General features: G+C 37.0%; 2 protein-coding genes and 1 long non-coding RNA gene across 4 annotated transcripts; all 3 read right to left on the bottom strand.

Annotated features, from left to right (window-relative positions):
* Positions 1-53: 53 nt before the first annotated feature.
* Positions 54-1,046, bottom strand: LOC123916695 (B3 domain-containing protein At2g33720-like). Its single transcript, XM_045968210.1, has one exon. It carries the CDS (start codon positions 941-943, stop codon positions 410-412), a length of 534 nt encoding a protein of 177 aa, XP_045824166.1. The 5' UTR covers positions 944-1,046; the 3' UTR covers positions 54-409.
* An 8,474-nt stretch (positions 1,047-9,520) lies between these two features.
* On the bottom strand, positions 9,521-12,386 carry LOC123916450. Of its 2 annotated transcripts, none has more exons than XR_006812144.1 (5): positions 11,951-12,386; positions 11,474-11,621; positions 11,311-11,370; positions 10,348-10,453; positions 9,521-9,786 (listed from the first exon to the last, which is right to left on the bottom strand). It is a non-coding gene; the product is annotated as an uncharacterized LOC123916450 (long non-coding RNA). The 2 variants fall into 2 exon arrangements; XR_006812143.1 differs by having other exon boundaries at positions 11,311-11,377; positions 11,951-12,385.
* Positions 12,387-15,116: 2,730 nt separating this feature from the next.
* LOC123914934 lies at positions 15,117-17,132 on the bottom strand. The gene has a single exon (XM_045966098.1). The coding sequence runs from the start codon at positions 17,130-17,132 to the stop codon at positions 15,117-15,119; it is 2,016 nt and encodes a 671-aa protein (XP_045822054.1).
* Positions 17,133-21,141: the final 4,009 nt, after the last annotated feature.

Here is a 21,141-nt window from a genome sequence, read left to right as displayed (position 1 = left end):
ATTTAAAAACAAGCTACCTAGCTAGTTTTTTTTTTTTTTTTTTTGAACTGCTTAAAAACAAGCTAGTGAATACTAGATAGTTACTACCAAAAGATAACTTTGCATATTATTGAGCAAAAATAAATAGAACTTAATTTGCATATTACACCTCGTGTTCTAAGACGAATCATTCAAGCTACCTCGTGTTCTAATGCAAATATATAATGAACTTAATTTGTATATTACTGTATGTTTTCAGAGGAATCTTTCCGGAAAACTCGAGTTTGATTCCTTGTATGAACAATCACTTTACTTACTCGCAGTCGCCTCTGAATTACCGGGCCTCTTTTCTTTAGAACGAGAGAATTAATACTAAAAAGAGTTTTTTTTTCTTAAAATATATATTAGAAATCACAAAGAAATGAATCCGTTATTGAGACGTGGTAGCCCGTTTAAGAACACAGAAATTGAAAGCACGGTTAAAAGGATCCCATTGAAATCCAATTTCATCTCCTTTCTTGAGATCTCTTCTCCTCACAAAATCATGGTTCCACTTACCAATAAGAACATAACTCTTGGACGAAGACCATCGCTTTAGAACAAGTTGGTGCATGGAATTTGTTTCCATGTCCCAAACATTGACCGGGGATCCTTCCTCGGTCTCTGCAGCTCTTGCGTCGTCAAGATCCAGCATAGGCAAAATTTGTTTCTTCACCAAGTCTGCAGCTAACAAGAGTCTGCTCAAGATTCCTAGATCACTGTCGGTTAGCGTCTTTTTGATCTTCCACGGATCATCGTAAAGCTTTAGTGTTGTTGAGACTGATTTGTTATAGTTGTGTCCATCTTCTTCATTTTTGTTGTTGCATAATCTTCTTCTTGATGTCCTCATGTTTGTAGTGGCTTCATCACAAGATTTCCGCTTTTTCGGATATTGCTCCCTTTCCTCTCCAAGGAGATTGTTCATGGTTATTTGATGGTGTTTTTATTTTGGATTTAGAGCTAGATTAAAAGGGGTTTGAGAATAGGTGCAATTGCTGCAAATTAAGTTTTCTATGTACTACACTTTATATAGAAATAGTATCTACGAAATGAGAGCCTCGTTTCATGTTTTCATAGCAAGTAGAAAGGAACTTTTACATTAGCTTTTGATTGGTATAAAATAGGATAAGAATATATTGATTGATGAGTGCTTCGTATAACTTCCTTTTGTGCAGTTTTCTTTCTGCGAATGGAAACAAAAATGTTAAAATTCTCTCTTTTTTGTTATATATATATTCTTCATCTCCCATTATATTGGTTTAGTTTTGAACCTGCATTAATACTATTTGTTAGTGGGGGTAATTAAACATGCATGGTTAAATGTTTTTTGAAACTACTATGTGTGTTTCACTCCCACGCAGACACTCTTTATAACCTGAATTTATTTATTGATATAAATATTTGTGAAATTATTTGAGAGTTTTTTTAAAATTAACAAGCTTATTGTCATTTTTCATCATAGTTTTTGCTTTGAAAATGACTTTGATATAACTTTTCTATAATACAAAATGAATTTATTGTTTTCTTTCATTATAAAAATAACTTATAGAAAACTACTTATACTATATAAACGTTCATTTATCCAATGAAATTGTTTCCCAATGAGTAAACAACTTTAATAACTCAATATCTCTGAAAAAAATTATAAATAACTCAAGATTCGTTACTGACATCACATTTTATATGCAAATGTTGAAGTTCGAATCCCAACACTCAACTTAGACATCTTAATGGTGAAATTTCTAGCTACTAAACTACCTGTACACAAAAAAAAAAAAAACTCAAACATTATAATGGCCTTTATTATAATCCCTTGATATATTGGACACAATACAAAGCACACACTTAAAGATAATATGTTTATGGGTCATCTCACTTATAAATCATTCAACGCTCACTGTTCTATTCGATGTGGGACTCAACTCATACTTGAAATACCAACATCTCCCCCTCAAGTCATATGAGTCTAACCATTATTTTATGGGTATGCTCCCCACGAACGAAAGCTTTTTCATCCACTTGTACCACCGTTGCTTGGTCTCAACGACCTTGTCAGGAAGACTTTCGACACAAGAAGCCGGATCAACGACCATCAATTTTGATACAACTAGCGATTAGCTACAAATTAGTTACAACTGGCGTCGTAGCTAACCACAGGTTTTCTTGTAGTGTTAATTGAAATATTTTTTTTAACTATAATAAGAAATATAATATATTGTTTAAAAAAATAAATAAATATAAGTATATGAGTGAAGACACCAATGTACCAAAAAAGTATGAATGAAAACTAATTATATAGAGAATGGTTAGTTGAGATAAATGAGTCTTGCTTTCCATATTATTTTTTTTGATAATTGGGTACCCTTTTAATGTTCAATAAAAATATCGAAATTCATTTGTGAATAATTTTTAGATAAATGGGCACACCATTTCAATATTTGAGATAAACGGGTCTTGCTTTTTGACTGCTTTTTCACATCTTGCAAAACTAATATTTACCCAGCTAGCTTATTTTCCATACTTGCTTGATTCTCTTTCTCTTTGTCTCTGTATTTAAGGACCACCTGAAATAAATGGAATTAAAAGTGAACGATTTTGGAATATTCCACCCATTTCTTTGAACATATATAGTTGACATATCTAAACGCAAAGAAGTACCTAAAGGAGTGTAACATCACATTTTAGATAGCATCAAAATAGGAAAGAAAAGAAAAATGTAGAACCGCAAAATTGTTCAGCTGTCCATATTTTTTCTTTGATATGTAAGAATTTTATGTTTTGGTTACTATCATATATAAGTACAAAGTTTTCACTACCGTTAGCGATGATAACTAATTTTTGCTGGAGAATCAGTTAGGCATACAATGTGATTACTTGTATTATATAATACCTCAACAACAACCATAAGCATACTTAATTAAAAAAATCCAGTTTGAACATTTTTTAAACTATTTAATAAAAATAATGTTTTTAAAAATGTCTTTAATCACTTGACCAAAAAAAAAATGTCTTTAATCAAAATCATAAAATTTTTATGATAAAAACATGCAAAATGACTAAACAAACAAAACTTTGCAATGAATCACTTGACTTAAGAAAAAAACCACCGAGTTGTTGCATCTTTTGTTTTAACCTTATTCATGCATGAACATATTGAACATATTGTAAATTTTAAAAAATATATATATCTATCGGTTTGGGCGATAAAATTCGAGTGGGGGATTTTTTGAGTTTTCAGGGAGGCGGAAGAGAGATTGAAACGAAACTTTCCCCATTAAAGTTTGAAAAGTTGAAATAAGCAAAACATTTGTCGAGATCTAGAATTCGAGTGGAAGAAGATGGATTCGAATTGTTTTTTCTCCCGATTAAAGTTGTAAAACACGAAATAAGCAAAACACTCATGGAGTTTTAGAATTTGTGACAGCCCATTACCCAGAACAGGATTATTCGTTAACGGTCAATAATGTGGCATATTGCTTTGTTCTACACATATCAATTGCATGTCTTTGAATGGTTCCACAACATAATGCCCTTTTGTGAATGAGGATATACTCTAACCAAAGCAAGCCAATAGCAAATAAGAAACAGATACTTAAAGTAAAGGAAAACTTGAGACTCGAATTAATTCTGTTGCATCATTCTCTTCATGTATATACTATCATCAGTAGGAGCCTGGAAGGGGTCACAAAAAGCAAAGAATCCAAAGGTAAGAAGAGCTTTTGAGAGTGGATGCATGGGATGACATTGATGAGCAAGCCAATGGATAAATAGAAATATATCCGATCAAGAAAGAGCATACCTTTTTTGTGAATCCAACCAAAAGGGAATATATTACTTTTCCAGACCCTTATGTGGTTCTGTTTTATTTATTCCACATATTATATGTATGGTCGTTATTTGTAATAGGGAAATGATTATTGGATTTAAGAATTTTGATGTCAAATACAATCATTAAATGTTTATAGGTTGTAAAAGAAAAAACTTACCCCCGTATTTCAAAATATTGTTTTAGACTGGATTAAAGTTCATATTACTCAAGGGCCTAATATACAATAAGGTCCGGTATGATTCATTAGTGGATAAATAACTACTTTGCATGGAATGTATTATCCTCAATTCCACTCGCCTAAAGGGGCTACAAGGCTGATGTGCATATCCTCATTCATTACCTGGCCTACATATACACTTATGCATTCTCCCTCAAGACACACATTTCACCCAATTCATACACATTCATCACTACACAAAAGCAGATCAGCGGCTGCAGTTGAATTTGGCGATTCGCGTCGGTTCTGGCCGTCGCTAGGTCATTTAGTGGCGCTTTTAGAATGATTTTTTTTTTTAAAAAAAAAGAGTATTTAGCGACAGTTTGGAACCGCCGCAAACTTCAAAAAATTAAAATAAATAAAAAATTGTGTAGAGGCAGTTCTAACTACCGCGACAACCACAAAAAAATAAAATTAAAATTAAAATCCGTAATTGAACAAAAATTCCATAATAGAACAAAAATTGAGTGTAAGTATAAGCAATTGGACGACATGTACCTAAACTAGAAAACATTCATAAATTCTTCAAATAACTCTTAAAAAATATACATATTTTCATCAATAAACTACTTTTTGGCTTCATATGCAATTGGAATAGCCATCTCGACTCACCAACAGACGCAAAGGCTTCAGCTACCTATTTAAAATTGAACAACACTTCGCTGATTGTAACACTCAAAGCAGACGTCAAAACAACATACACCCTGCACAAAATTGACAACCCCTAAACAAACATAAAAGGAGCAAAGTGGGCCTATGCGGATGGAGGTTAAAAGTTGGGCAAATGTTCGGGCTCTACGAGCTGTTTTAGTGCTGTTTGAGACTATGTCGGGTTTGAAGGTAAATTTTAATAAGAGCATGTTGGTTGGCGTTAATATTTCTGATTCTTGGTTAGGCGAAGCTGCGTTTCTGTGTTGTAAAGTGGGAAATATTCCTTTCCTTTACTTGGGTCTTCAGATTGAGGGTGATCCGCGGCGTTTGGTGTTTTGGGAACCGGTGTTGTCTCGCATAAAGAATAGATTGTCTGGGTGGAAAAGTCGCTTCTTGTCATTTGGTGGTCGTCTGGTTCTGTTAAAGTCTGTCTTGATCTCTTTATAATTACCTGTCTATGCTCTTTCTTTCTTCAAAGTTCCCTCAGGTATCATTTCCTCTATTGAATCTCTTTTCATTAATTATTATTTTTTTTTGGGGGGGGGGGGGGGGTGAGGATTCTAGGAAAATCTCTTGGGTTAGTTGGAAAGCCATTTGTTTGCGTAAGGAGTTTGGGGGTTTAGGGGTTAGACAGTTACGTGAGTTCAACCTAGCGTTGCTGGGTAAGTGGTGTTGGAGGATGCTGGTGGACAGAGAGGGCTTGTGGTTTAGTGTATTGGTAGCTCGGTATGAGATTGAGGATGGTAGACTTTGCGAGGGAGGTCAGCGAGGTTCGGTGTGGTGGAGGGAGATATTGCGTATTAGGGAGGGTGAGGGTGAGTTAGGTGGTAGTTTGTTTGGGGAGCATGTTTTGAGGAGGGTGGGGGATGGTTCAGATACTCTTTTTTGGACCGATCCCTGGTTGGTTGGGATCTCGTTGAGGGAGCGGTTTGGACGCCTTTTCGCATTGGCTGAGACCAAATCTCGTTCGGTCGCAGAGATGTTTGCTTTAGGGTGGGGGCAGATGGAGAGGCGTGGGTATGGCGGAGGCGGTTGAGGGCGTGGGAGGAGGAGTTGTTGGGGGAGTGTTAGTCTTTACTTCTTGACATTTCTTTGCAGGATCGTACTTTGGATAGGTGGCAGTGGCGCCCAGATCCTGACGCAGGTTATACTGTCGGGGGAGGTTATCAGATTCTGACTCATCAGGCTTCAGTTACTTTACATGATGAGGAAAACCTTATATGGCACTCTCAGGTTCCGTTGAAGGTTTCCATTTTTGCGTGGCGCTTATTGCGGGACAGGCTGCCCACGAGAGCCAACCTGGTCACTCGTGGTGTTTTCTCTTCTACCGCTGATACTTGTGTTTTTGGTTGTGGAGTGGCTGAGTCGGCCCATCATTTATTTTTATCTTGTAGCATTGCCGGATCTCTTTGGGACTTAGTTCGTGCGTGGGTTGGCATTTCTCCGGTGGCTTTTACTACTTTGCGTGATCATTTTGTCCGGTTTACAGCTTCCGCAGGTGTATCACGAGCACGACGGTCCTTTTTGCAGCTTCTTTGGCTAGTTTGTGTTTGGGTTCGTAACTAACCGTAAGAATTGTTTCGTCAAGTTCGAGTTTAAAAAATATGGACTTGATTCGAAAGAGAATTTAAGAATGAATCAGGATAATTGTTGAAAACTATTGAGAAAGAGGAAAACAACAAGAAAAGGAGTCAGTGCCCTACTCTCAATAGAAATTCCCTTTGAATTCGACGCACTTTCTTCCATACAAGAACTGAAATCTTGATGTAAGATAAGAAGAAGATCGGAATATCATTTAGGACTGCATTTAGAAGAACTATTTGTCCCCCTACCTAGACTCACATACTTATTTCCCCAAGCTGTCGGAGAGCTGCTAACATAGGCTCCCAAGTATTAACCCTTCTCGGGTTCGCACCAACCGGAAGACCCAAGTACTTGAATGGTAACGATCACACTCTGCAGTTGAGAAAATCGGAGAAATTCATTCGACACAGTCACGCCCATGACACAACTCTTCCAAAAATTTACTTTTGCATCACTAACATTGTGAATGATATGATATCAACCCTATTTATTTATTTATTTATTTATTTATTTATTTATGTCATTTGATTCTATTATTGGGATTAAGATTAATGTTAACTATGCTCTTAAGCTTCCTTCTCTTTGTAAGGTTACTACACCTCCTGTTAGTACTTCTTTATGTTAATGCCTTTATTATTATGAGTCCTACTTTATGTTTATATTACAATTATACTTTTAATTTGTAGATCTAGGAAAGACATGATTTATATATATCACTCTAATTTGGTAATGAAACAAGAAGTATATTATATATAACATATTTATACTATTAAAGATCAACAAGTTTATAGGGTATGATCATAGGGTATTTATAATGACAATATTTCTGGAAATCACTCCTCAATCCCACTGAAATCAAAAACCAACTAAAAATAAAACCTTAAACCCGTCAATAAAACCTTAAAATGAAAAATACAAAAATTAAACACACAAACTCAAAATTCTAAATCATCATAATCAAAGTATCAAGAAGTTAACAAGTATCAAGAAGTTAACAGGAGAAAAACTGTTACCGATTTCCATCTGCAAGTTGGGCTTCATGAACCCAACTTGGAGTCCCACATCGGAAGTAATGATCCGGTGTGAGGGTTTATATAGGATTGGACCATCCTCCCCTTTGAACCATGGTTTTGAGGTGGAGTTAGGTTCAACCCGTATCAATTGGTATCAAAGCAGGTTCGATCCTTGGGCGCTGAGACCGAACAGGAAGAATGAACCCTATAAAAGAAAAGGGAAGAATGAACCGTCGGGACGCCGGTTGTTCAGCGGGCGAATTTGTTACCGATTTCCATGTGCAAGTTGGGCTTCATGAACCCAACTTGGAGTCCCACATCGGAAGTAATGAACCTGGTGTGAGGGTTTATATAGGATTGGACAATCCTCCCCTTTGAACCATGGTTTTGAGGTGGAGTTAGGTTCAATCCGTATCAAAAACCAAGAAATTGCGAGATACATGCAGGAAATTCGAGATAGACACAGAGAGAGAAGGACAAAGAGAGAGAAGTGAAACCTGCAATGAGGATAAGCTACGGCGGCGATGAGAGGACTACGACAGCGATGAGAAGCTACAGAGCGAGAGACAAAACGTTTCGATTTGAAATAATCCACCTCGAAATTTATTTTGTTGTTTTTTTATTGAAAAAAAAAACTAAAAATAACCGAGGGAATAAAAAAGCGGAGGAAGTTACTGTTCATCCGCCGCAATATGTCTATCGTTGTATTCCTTTTTTCTTGTAGTGCATTGACTTCAATATTAGAGTGCTAACATTTTTGTAGGTACATTTTCCCCACCATATTTGCAGCTTACAACCAACCATCTAGACCAGCCTTATCACACCGGAGAAACCTCTAGTTTTGATACGTCGGATCAGTGGCACTGTCTGTGGGAAGATTTCCCATCTAAACCTTCTTGAACTTACTTCACATGCCCATTCTTCGTTTAAACAAGTTCCAATGGAGAAATACGAGCAACACCTAACCATAGTCGCCATAGCCATCCCACAAGAAGAATCTTTCGACATAGACAAATGCAAGACAACATACACAACTCCAAAACCTGCAAGGAGGCCAATCTTAGGCTTTGGGGATCACGAGCTAGTAGATGGCATGCCTAATGAAGAATTGCCTCTCTTAATATTGGCTACCATAGCTAATTGTGATGTGTCCCGAATTTTTTGTTGATGAGAGAAGTTCATGTGGCATTATATACGAATAATTGTTCCATAACTAAAAGTTAGGGCTAAAACAGATGACGCCATACACAGGAGGATCGTTGACAGCGTTCAACGAATCTCCTACACAGCACCTAAGGGTCATCACCCTCCATACCACTTTCCAGGATGGTAGAACTAACACTTAGGAGAACGGTTCCAATCAAAATTTTGGTAGAACTGTGCCCATCTGTCTACAATTGTATTCTAGGCAGGACGACACTAGCATCTTTGGGAGAAGTTCCGTCAACCGTACACCTAAAGATGAAGTATCATGGCCAAGGTAACGGAGTCGCCAATATTCACGCAGATATGAGAAGCAAACGGAGATGCCTCATAGCTGTTTTGAAAGCACTCCAGGCAGCATGGATATCTGAGCCAGAGCAAAAGCTCGGATTCGTTGAGGAGGTTGACTTTGACGCCCGTTTTGAGGACTACATCACTGATGAAGAGAAAATAACAGAGAAACCCCAACCGCTTGAAACTAGAACGCAGTTCCATATGCCCACTCCAGATGGAGAGTTCATTAATGTACAGTTGGACGACAACCTAGCCAGGACCGTCAAGATCAGAGTCAACCTTCCCCTGCACGTGGAAGAAAGCTTTGTGAGGTTCTTGAAAGCTATATATATATATATATATATTTGCCACCTCACCAGAATCACTACAAGAAAATATGCACTTTGCGACGGTTAAAATTGCAGTTTGCAACAGTTGAAACCGTTGCAATTGTACACTTGTGACGGTTAGCCAACCGTGGCTGATTTCGGCGTCGCAAGAGAACTTTGCGACAGTTCTGAAAACCGTTGTTACAACAGTTTCAAACTGTCGCTATGTCTTTCACCACATAACACTAAATTAAATGTTGCAACGGTTACAAAACCGTCGCAAACTTGTTTTTTTTTAAAAAAAAGAATCCTTTAAAACATTTTTTATTCTTTGCTTATTAAAGAACAATTACAATATTCATACATCTATAAAGGAGTAAAGAAATAAAAATGCACTAATATATAAATAACTGAATCTCATTTATTTAATTCATTCAATAGTGACAAGATCCATACATCAAAAATTTAATTAAAGTACTTGAAGTTTCAAACGAAAGAAACTAATGTAGTTCAAAGATTCAAAAACTAAAACATAAATATTACTAGTGGTTAAACATAACATTACGTCATAATAAGTTCACAAAATATGTGATGTTGCTTCATAATCCTTAATTAGTGTTAGCTAGACTCAGAACGCCTATCATCACTTGACTCTTCTTATTCGGTTACCTGGAAAAACATAAGTATATATTAGGATACTTAAAAAAACGAACTAAGTTGTACAATTTGACTTAGTTCATGGTATAATTCCACAAGATTGGTATTTTAAAACATAACATAATGCATTTCTTTTCTAAGAAGATCAAATAAATGAACTCATAACAGAACAAATTCTTTTTTAAAAGCCAAAGAATAATTTATTAATGAAAGAGAGATAAGGTATACCAAATAGTTACAATGCAACACTTCAAACCATACAAACACATGATTACAATGCCAAAGTGACTCAATCATTAACAACCCCATAGTTGGAGCAACACACAAATGACAACAAATAAGGGCAACAAAATTAAGCTCTATCAAAACAACTATCAAGCCTAAGACATGATTACAAAGCTACCGAAAAGGTAGAGACAAGCTGCAATCAATTAACTCTCATACCTCTTTTCAAAGAGCAAATTTTTTTTGTAAGCACAAGTAGTATCTCATAGCAGAATTGTTCAATCAAATATAAAAAGAAATTACTTGTGAGCTGAACATAACAGGAGATAAAAGAGGAGAGTTTTTTACCTCCATGCTCGAACAATGCTTGGAAAGTAAAGTGCATACTTGAAAAAATCAGTAGGATTTTACAAAGAACCATCCAAGTTCTTAACTCTAGTGCATATTCTTCAGCCTGCACATTGGAGGAAAGGTTTAATAGTCATAAAGAATAAATTTATCAACAATATTACTACACATGGCTTCTCAATAATCAATAAAGACTTGCAAGACAAAATTGAAAACAACATAGTTCTTAAGACTTCTGCGTGCAACATAATTTAGTCGCTTGCAATATAAGATGGAAATAACCAAAGTTACTGCATTCATATTATTATAATATGAAAGTTGCTGCAGATTCATGTACTATACTACTAATTAGTCGCTTGAAATGTACTCCATTTTCAACTTTGGCTTCGAAGTAAAAATAAGTCATTTCTATTAAATGATCCTACCTATTGTTCCAACTATATATGCCACCATGAATATTTAACAAAACCATCAAACCAAAAAGTATCATAAACTTCACCATAGTAATAAGATGTTAGGAAAATTGGTCAAAAATCACTAGTTCTATTGTTCAATTTTATGCTGAACAATTTATGTAAGGAGTATAACTTATAGCTTGGGCCAATCATTCATATATACTAACTTCTAATCTGCCTCATGAAAGAAACGTAGCAACTACTACAAGACATTAAAATCTAAAAAGATGAGAGATGAACGCGGAATGGATGGTTTTTGAGTTTGTAAAGATTTTACTTTCATTCTTATTGCAGGGAGTATAATTATAAATATAGAGAATTCAAAAATCAAAACCAAATTACAGCAAAAGCTACTTAAAAAAGCACGCAGAAATTGAGTTGACAGGGGCGCATATAAACTTTCTCCTCTATAACTAAATTATATTGTGATTAAATGTTTGATTAAAACAAATGCCAAAGGCAAGTTATTGAAGCACCTTAGGACCGGTTTGGCCGAAAATAGCATTACCTGTTGCGACAGTTGAATCACAAACCATATGTAATACATGCCCACCTCCACCAGCATACCCTGCAACCTGTTTTAATGTTAGTAAATAATTTGCAGCTGTTGAAGGCTTTTGAGCATAACAAATGAGATTAAGAATGAAGGTAAAAAGTGCTAAAGAGAGTACCATGCAATTACTGGTTTTGGAAGTCGGCGAATCTACATATGTAATCGGGAATGAATCGATAAATACTTGTAAGTCTAACACATTAAGGCGACCAATGTTTTCATGAGCAGAATAACCATCTTCAATCCTCAAGGCTTGCTCACCACCACTACAAAATGCATTTGTTTCAGCACAAAGATTAAAACCTCATATCCCAGGGAAATAAAAAATATAGTACAGCAAAAGAAACAAAACATAAATTGAGAGTGAAACAAAAACAAATGGGCTTCTAAGGGGAAATTACAAAAAATGCAGTAAAAGAAACAAAAAACAAAGCATAACTTGAGACCATAAGAACAACTCACAAAGGGGCTTCTTTGATTCACAGATAGAAGAATTGAATGATACCTAACTAACAAAACAACAAGCTAAAGATAAACAACAAGCATGCAATCAATACAATGAAACAGCAGAGAGATGGTCGGAGTTACTCGATACCTTGGACCGCAGAGAACGGCGGAGGATTAAAGGAGAACGGTGGAGTAATTGAAGAAGAACGGCAGAGATATTGACGGATTGAACGAAGGAGAACGACGAGGGGTTTGAGGTTCTTCGATTAAGGATCCAGCGGAGGGATTTGTGGTTCCATATTTGCGATTCGGCGGCGGAGGATTCGGCGGAGGGATTTGCAATTCGTGGTTGTGGTTCAATGTTGGGGGAAAGATAAACAAAAAGAAAAGGGTTTGTGATATGTTCTTTCGTATAAAAATAAAATAAAAAATAATAATATGTGAGTGAATTTTTGATTTATTAGAGAAAGAGGCAAACTTTTCATTGGTGGTAAAGCAAAAACATTGAGACGGTTCACTTAACTGTCGCAAAATTTCAAAATTAAGCTAAAACATTGCAACGGTTGATACAACTGTCGCATCACATGTCGCAAAATTCCAAAATTTAGCACATTACAACGGTTCTGGACAAAGTGTCGCAAGGCAAGTGTCGCAAAGTAATAATTTTCTTGTAGTGAATAAATGTCAGAAATAGATCCAAAAGTAGCATGTCACCGTCTAAACGTCAACCCAGACATGAAATACGTAGCACAACGGAGACAATGTCAGTCACCAGAGAAAGCATAAGCAACTAGAGTGATTGTGGAAGGGTGCTAAACAAAACCACATCTTTCATTCTACAACAATGGTTACGTGAAGGATTTAGGTTTGCTTATGCCTGCAGCCGCCGGTGTGGAGGGTACATATTTTATCAAGGCTAGAGTGCACCTCAACACATGAACCGTGGATGAACTTTTGGCCCTCTATTTTATTAAACCCATGAAATTGGTCCCCTTGTTTAATTTAACTTTCTAGACTCTAATTTTTATATTGCTCTAAATTTAATCTTGACGAATGTTTTCTCCCTTAAAAATGATATATTTTTTTGTACCAAAAAGGTGATTTATGCTCAAATATTTGAATTTAATGTCAAAATGTCTATTTTGAGACTAAAATTCACCTTTTTTTTTAAGGCAAAATGTTGCAATTTTCATGGAAAAACACATTAGTTGAGACCAAAATTACAATAAATGTGAGAATAGATGATGCAAAAAGTTCAATTTAAAATAAATAGTCCATAAAATGCACATTCATAATATTAACTTTAAATTTATCTTTTAATTTCTTGTATATGTTATGCTTTTAAAATTTTAATTATTTTTTTCTAAATTATTCTTTTAAATTCGATCCTCATGCCCCGTTCCTGGACACGATTAAAGGAAATGAAACACAACATGTTGAATTGGTGATGATGCAGTAACTAATGTGATGAGGTATAATGAAAGGTACTATTCGTTGATGCAACACTTGTGACTCAGTTATGTAGAAAATTATGAATCGGCTTTCATACTAGGAAACACTAGCAAAGTGTATTGTCTAATTTTTCAAATCTACACTGAAATCTGGCACGCAGTGAACACAATGCTGCACAAGATGCTATAGCACACGTTGCAGCAAGACAGTCGCAGAACACAGTAAATAAATAAATAAATTGCAGAACAATAAATAAGACAGGAAATTGTTAACCCAGTTCAGTGCAACGTCACCTACTCTGGGGGATACCAATCCAGGAATGAATCCACTATAATAGCTCTAGTTCAAAGCCCTCGACCAACACCCGGTACTTGACTTATCACCTAGACACTACCAATGCAATCCTACCTAAGAACCTCTTAGATGATGAGACCCCGTCCCAAATTCCCTCTAACAACACGTACTATGTTGCTGTCAATAATAACGATAAGGATGGAGACACTCTCCTAGAAACTAGACAACACTCTTGCTTAAAAGCTTATGAGTGAATCACACAAACTAACTCCGTGCTTAAAAGCTTAGGAGCAGCTTACAATAAACAACCCAAACACAGTCCTAAACTTGCATCAGATTGACACAAGAAAGGCTCACAAAAGACACACACACTAAACCTTTTAAAACGCACGCTTTATGAAATACAAGGTTTAGAAATCGCAAGCTTAATAGCCTTGAGGCTTCACATATTTATAGTCTTCAATTGTCTTGATGGGCAAGTTAGGTCTTCAGACTTGTACAGCTGTAGAAAACGCGGCCAACCCTAGATTATTTCCAGAAATATAATTCATGTTGTACCAAACAAAAAAAAAACGCAAAAATATAATATAATTATATTTTTGTTTTAAATAACTTTCCTTTGACCGACTTCAACAAGACTTGCTGAGTAAGTCTCGTCTTGCCTAAACGCACGTGCCTGAATATATAATTGAAGCAAATCTTGGCTCAGATTTGAAATAAAAATTCTGCACGAAAAACAGAGCTTCAGGATGTTGTACTATAATGCTACAGCATCTCAGTCCAGCATCTGGCTGGTTGGCTTTTGCAAAATGTAGCCAATCAAAACACCAACAATCTCCCCCTTTGGCAAATTTTGGCTAAAACAACCTTAGGCCAGTGCATAGAGAGATACAGTCTAAACTTTCCTTCGAGTCAACATAAGCACACAACTAGGAAAGAAAGTAGAACGATGCTAAGCTATTTAAACTTTCCTTCGAGTCAACATACGCACACAACTAGGAAAGAGAGTAAAGAAATTCATCAGATGAATAGATAGCTAGCACGTAAGCATCAGAGGCATGCAACAGCGGAACTTAACACATCTTAGCCTCAAAGTACAGACAGATAGAGAGAAATAAACTCTCACATAGTGGATTCAAGATCGGAGAAATAAACTCCTTAAAATTTTAGCAGCGCCACAGAGAATAGGAAAAATAAATTCCTATATAAGCATGCATATTAAAAGTAGTAGAAAAATAAATTCTACCTACTCCCCCTCAATTTATGCATAAACATTCACTCCCCCTCAAAACATGCATATCACATAAAACATGCTATACTAGATGCTATAGCATTTTTCATCACATCATGCACACACACACTTTTACTCCCCCTTTTTAGCCATAAATTCTGACAAATAAAGTCAGTACCATAGAATAGGAGCAAAGCAAAGATCCATAGAGTACCAAGTCACAGAAGTCAGAAGATAGGGGATCACATAGTACATATTACAACCCAAGAGGCCTAAGCCTTCAAAAATAAAATCCAGATAAAGACAAAAACAAAACAGCCAAAAGAAAATAGGCAGCTCATATGGAGGGGCTTTCATCAGAGGCCATTTCCTCTTCTACAGTGTCACCACCTGCAAGATCATCATCATGAGAAGCACCATGGGAAGGACCAACTCCATCCTCATTTACCTGTGACTGCTCAAGCTCCAAGGCTTGGATTACACCATCTACCAGCTCCTTCTTCTCACCTAGCATGTTACTAACCTCCCTGAGATTAGCAATCATCTGTCTCTTGGTCATACCTACAGCTGGTGTCTTCAAAGATGCTACAGCAATGTCTGCAGCATGTTTTCCTTCCAATAATCTAAAATCCATGGTTAAAGCTGAGGGTCTAGAGACAGGCACATCAGAGTTAGTGCAAATGTCAGGATGTTGAGACAAGATAATGCCACAGATCAGAGTGGGAAAGGCTATTGGCATTTTTACAGCAGTGGAAGAGCCATGGAGAATTGTTGCATTAAAAATATGAGTGCCATAATCAAAAACAGTACCTGTACCTACAGCATATATGAATTTTGCCAAACCTGTAGCTACACTGTTGGAATGTGTAGTGGGTACCCAGTTTGCTGCACCAATTTTGTTTAGCAGAGCATATTTTGTGGTTAATTTAGCAGCAGATAGTTTTCCAGCCCTTGGCCATGCTTTCACTTTGTCACCAGTGATGGTCCTGCATGTCTCATTCATAGATGTCTCTAATTCAGCTGCAGGAGCAGTACTTCTTCCCAGATATTCGTTGATGACAACTGGTGAGAAATCCACACATTTGCCTCTCACATATACTTTTAAGTACTCAGGACTCAGAGGGTTATCACAGTCAGCTGGGATGTTTACCAGGAACTCTCTGGTCAACTTGTCAAAGCAGTTTCCCAACTTAGAGACAGTATTCAGCAGTCCTGCTTCCTCTAGCAAATTCACAATGTCTTGACATTTCAAAAATTCTTCAGTTAGGTTCCTTTCAATGGCCATTCTTCTTTTGACTACAAACTTCCACCTGTCAACATATTCAACACAGTGGAAAGAGACATTGTCAATTGGTACAGATGGAACATTAGGTGCCATTCTCTTTCTCTTGGCAGATCTCAGAGGAGATGCTTCAGGAGATGCTCCAGCATCTTGATCTTCCTCATAATCAGAGTCACTAGAAGAGACAGTTTTTCTCTTCACAATCTTCTTCTTACTTTCAGATGGTACAGTGACTTTGCTCCACCGTTTCTTAGGCCCAATTTTAGTTTTGGTGGCTTCAGAAGGAGTAGCTATATCCTTTCCTGTATTACTTCTCAGCCTCCTAGATATACCAGCCTTAGGAGTACTCTTGAATTGAAGGCTTTCAACATCAATTACATTTGCCTCACTTGTATCAGGCATTCTCACACTTTTACCCTTATCTTGTGTAGTGACATCAGCAGGGATGGAGGTTTCAGTATCCTTTTCATTAACAGGAACCACAGGAGAGTTTGGTGAATCAGGGACTACAGAGGTACTAATATCAACATGTGCTTCAGATGCTGTAGCATCATTTGCAGCATCTAGCCCAGAACCTGCATTCTCATCAATTGTCATCTCAGACACAAGATTGGCCTTAGAGTTAGCGCCAATATCATCAACAACAACATCAGGGTTTTCCAAGGAGGTTTCCCCCAATTTCTCAGCAGACCTAGGTTTTTCTAACCCTAGGGTTTCAGTTAAATCCAATTCCAAACTTAAATTCTTCTTACTAGAATCAGATGCTTCAACATTAACATCAACATTTGCAGTAGCAGGATTATCAAGATACAATTCACGCATTGTATGAACCGTTTTAAGCGTAGATTTAGATTTGGAACACTTACCCCTTTTCTTCGATTCAGACGGCACACGAGAAGTCGATTGGCTTCGTTTAGAGCTTTTCTTTGGTGTGGTCTTCTTCGTCTTCACTATATCATCAGGAAACACCGTTGAAAGTGGATAGGCGATGGTGATTTGTTGCGGAAGAGAGTTATACGAAGATGTGGTGTCGTCGTTCTTTGCGGGAGAAGAAGTTTGAGAACTTGACATGATGTTTGTTGGATTTTGATGGAGGTTTTTGGTAATGGTGATTAATGGATGAAGTTGAGAGGTTTTTGAGAAAGGAGAGTGGAGAGAGATAGTGTGAGAGAGAGAATGATGAGGTTGTAGCGCGTGATAAAGGAAGTTATGGAAGTTTTTGATTACTTCCCTTAATTTGCGTGCACCAATGAATGAAGTGAGGAGAAACACTTCAACTGCACGCCTTTTGTGCTGTAACTGCTACAAATCTTCAAACAGGCAAATACCAAGTTTGCCTCGCAATTTTTCAAATTGAACTGCATCTAGAGCCTTAGTAAAAATATCAGCCAATTGTTCTTCAGTTGAGATATGCTCAAGAGTCACAATACCTTCTTCAACTAGATCTCTAATAAAATGGTGCCTAATATCAATATGCTTCGTCCTGCTATGTTGGATAGGATTTTTTGAAATATTGATGGCACTAAGGTTGTCACAGTACAATGCCATAGCATCTTGTACCACATTGTACTCCAGCAACATTTGTTTCATCCATAATAGCTGGGAGCAGCTGCTACCAGCAGCTATGTACTCTGCTTCAGCTGTAGATAGAGATACACAATTCTGTTTCTTGCTGAACCAAGATATAAGGTTGTTGCCCAAAAAGAAACAAGCTCCTGAGGTGCTTTTTCTATCATCTGCACAACCTGCCCAATCAGCATCACAATATCCTACTAGCATAGAGTTCTCACCATGAGTATACAAGATCCCATAATCACATGTACCATTCACATACTTCAAAATTCTTTTCACTTGAGCAAGATGACTCATCTTTGGCTCAGCTTGGTACCTAGCACATACTCCTACAGCAAAAGTAATATCAGGCCTGCTGGCTGTAAGGTATAATAAGCTTCCTATCATGCTTCTATAAAGACTTTGATCTACATCAACTCCCTTTTCATCTTTGGTAAGCTTTAAATGGGTTGCTGCAGGTGTTCTTTTATGAGCAGCACTTTCCATACCAAACTTTTTCACTATATTTCTTGCATACTTGCTTTGGGAGATAAAAATAGTATCTTCCATCTGCTTTACTTGGAGCCCAAGAAAGTAGGTTAGTTCACCTACAAGACTCATCTCAAACTCAGACTGCATTTGCTGCACGAAATGCTGTACCATCTCACTAGACATTCCTCCAAATACAATGTCATCAACATAGATTTGTGCTATTAGAAATTTGCCTTGATCTTCTTTCACAAATAGAGTCTTGTCATTTCCTCCTTTCCTGTAGCCTTGACTAATAAGGAACTCAGTCAATCTTTCATACCATGCTCGAGGTGCTTGTTTTAATCCATAAAGAGCTTTCTTTAATTTGTAAACATGATTTGGAAAGCTTGGATCAACAAACCCTTTTGGTTGTTCCACATATACTTCTTCATTTAAGTACCCATTGAGGAAGGCACTTTTCACATCCATTTGAAATAACTTGAATTTTAGAATGCATGCCACTCCTAGGAGTAATCTAATGGATTCAAGACGAGCAACCGGAGCAAAAGTCTCATCAAAATCTATCCCTTCAATCTGTGAATATCCTTGTGCAACCAGCCTTGCCTTGTTTCTGGTCACAGTTCCACTTTCATCAGACTTGTTCTTGTAGACCCATTTGGTACCAATTACATTTGCATTTTCAGGTCTAGGAACCAAGTCCCAAACTTCATTCCTCTTGAACTGATTTAGCTCTTCTTGCATAGCATTTATCCAGAACTCATCAGTCAGAGCTTCCTTCACATTTTTTGGCTCAAATTTAGACACAAAACAAGCATTAGAAACTATGTCAAGTGTCCTTCTAGTAGCAATTCCTTGATTGGGATTACCAATAATCAGGTCTGTAGGATGATTCTTTTGAGTACGAGTAGAAGGTCCTTTCTTTGGAGTAGCAGAGATCTGGTCAGATACAGTAACCTCTGTATCATTCTTTGATTCATTAGTAGTTTCACAATCTACATCACCTGTTATAGATGCTGTAGCATCTTCTGCATTATCTTCGGCAGTTTCACTTGAGGTGTCATCTATTACCACATTTATAGACTCCATCATGGTTTTGGTTCTATTATTATATACTCTGTAGGCTCTACTATTTGTTGAGTATCCCAAGAATATGCCCTCATCACTTTTAGGATCCATTTTGGTTCTTGGTTCTCTATCAGACAAGATGTAGCATTTACTACCAAACACATGGAAGTGCTTAACAGTAGGTTTCCTTTCCTTCCATAATTCGTATAGAGTAGTTGTTGTTCCAGATCTCAGGGTGACACGATTATGAATATAGCAGGCAGTATTCATAGCTTCTGCCCAAAAGCCATGTGAAAGCTTCTTTGCATGTAACATTACCCTTGCAGACTCTTGTATAGTTCTATTTTTCCTTTCTACTACACCATTTTGTTGTGGTGTAATGGGAGATGAGAATTCATGTATGATGCCTTCAGAGGCACAGAAGTCAGAGAAACTGGAGTTCTCAAACTCCTTACCATGATCACTTCTGATCCTTAATACCACATTGTTTTTCTCCCTTTGAAGTTGAATACATAGATCTTTGAACACATCAAAGGTTTCTGATTTCTTTCTAATAAAATTTATCCAGGTGTATCTAGAAAAGTCATCAACAACAACATATGCGTACCTTTTTCCTCCCAAGCTTTCAGTTTGCATAGGACCCATCAAGTCCATGTGTAGAAGTTCAAGAACTCTGGTAGTGGTAAGATGCTGCAGCTTTGGATGTGGCATCTTGGTTTGCTTTCCAATCTGACAATCTCCACATATGCTACCTTCTTCAATTTTGAGATTTGGCAGTCCTCTGATGGCTTCTTTGGATATTGCTTTCTTCATGCTTCTTAGATTAAGATGACCAAGCTTTTGGTGCCATAGTTTTACTTCATCTTCTTTAGTGGTTAAGCATGTTGACATATTTTCTCCTTCTTGGGGAACCCATAGATAGCAGTTGTCTTTTGATCTGACACCTTTCATCAAAATCTCACCTTCGTTATTTGTAACCAGACATTCAGATTTGGTGAAGTTTACTTTCATTCCTTGGTCGCATAGTTGACTAATACTTATCAAATTTGCAGTCAATCCTCTTACTAACAATACATTGTTTAGTTTAGGCAAGCTATTACTTCTGAGCTCTCCTATCCCAACAATTTCTCCTTTTGCACCATCACCAAAAGTAACAAAGCTAGTTGAGTAAGACTTTATTCCGACAAGAAATTTACTTATTCCGGTCATGTGTCTTGAACAGCCACTATCGAAGTACCAGTCTTCCCTTGATGAAGCTCTAAGTGATGTGTGAGCAATCAGAGCAGTAATCTCTTCTTCAGGTTGAGTTGTATCACTTTTCTTCTCATTTTCTTCTTTAGGTTTCCATTCTTGTTGAGTAGGAGCAGTTGTGGAAACAGGTTTGTGCTGAGGACGTCTGTTAGGGTACCCATATAGCTTGTAGCAGTAAGGCCTTATGTGCCCTTTTCTACCACAGTAATGACATCTCCAAGCATGGTGCTTTCTTCTATTTCTTGACATGGGATGCTGCTGATGATGCTGCGGCTTCTGATAAGGCATCCTTTGCTTTTGAGTTTCTTTAGGCTCCATATACATGAGGTCAGGACTGTAATTTTTGAATTTATTGACATTCTCATAGCTAAGCCCAATATTTCTAGGTTTTCGAACATTTTTCTCTAAGATTTCCTCCAGTTGTCCATCAGCCTTATGAAGTTTGTCAAGATGCTCATCATCTTTATACAACATGTCAGAGAATTTTCTCAGCCGCCAAATGTCAGTATTTAATTTTTCAATGACTCCTTTAGCTTCTTCAAGATCAGAGGATAGATAATTTACCTTCTTTTGAAGTTCCTCCATCTTTGAGATATTCTCAAATTTTTCTGCTTTTAACTCATTGATGGTTACCTTTTGTTTCTCAATAACCCTGCAGATCTCAAGATCAGAGGACAGAAAATTTACTTTCTTTTGAAGTTCCTCTATTTTTGAGATATTC

The sequence above is a fragment of the Trifolium pratense genome, linkage group LG3 (assembly GCF_020283565.1).
Source record: "Trifolium pratense cultivar HEN17-A07 linkage group LG3, ARS_RC_1.1, whole genome shotgun sequence".
Taxonomy (NCBI): Eukaryota; Viridiplantae; Streptophyta; class Magnoliopsida; order Fabales; family Fabaceae; genus Trifolium; species Trifolium pratense.
This window is presented reverse-complemented; position numbering and strand designations above follow the sequence as displayed.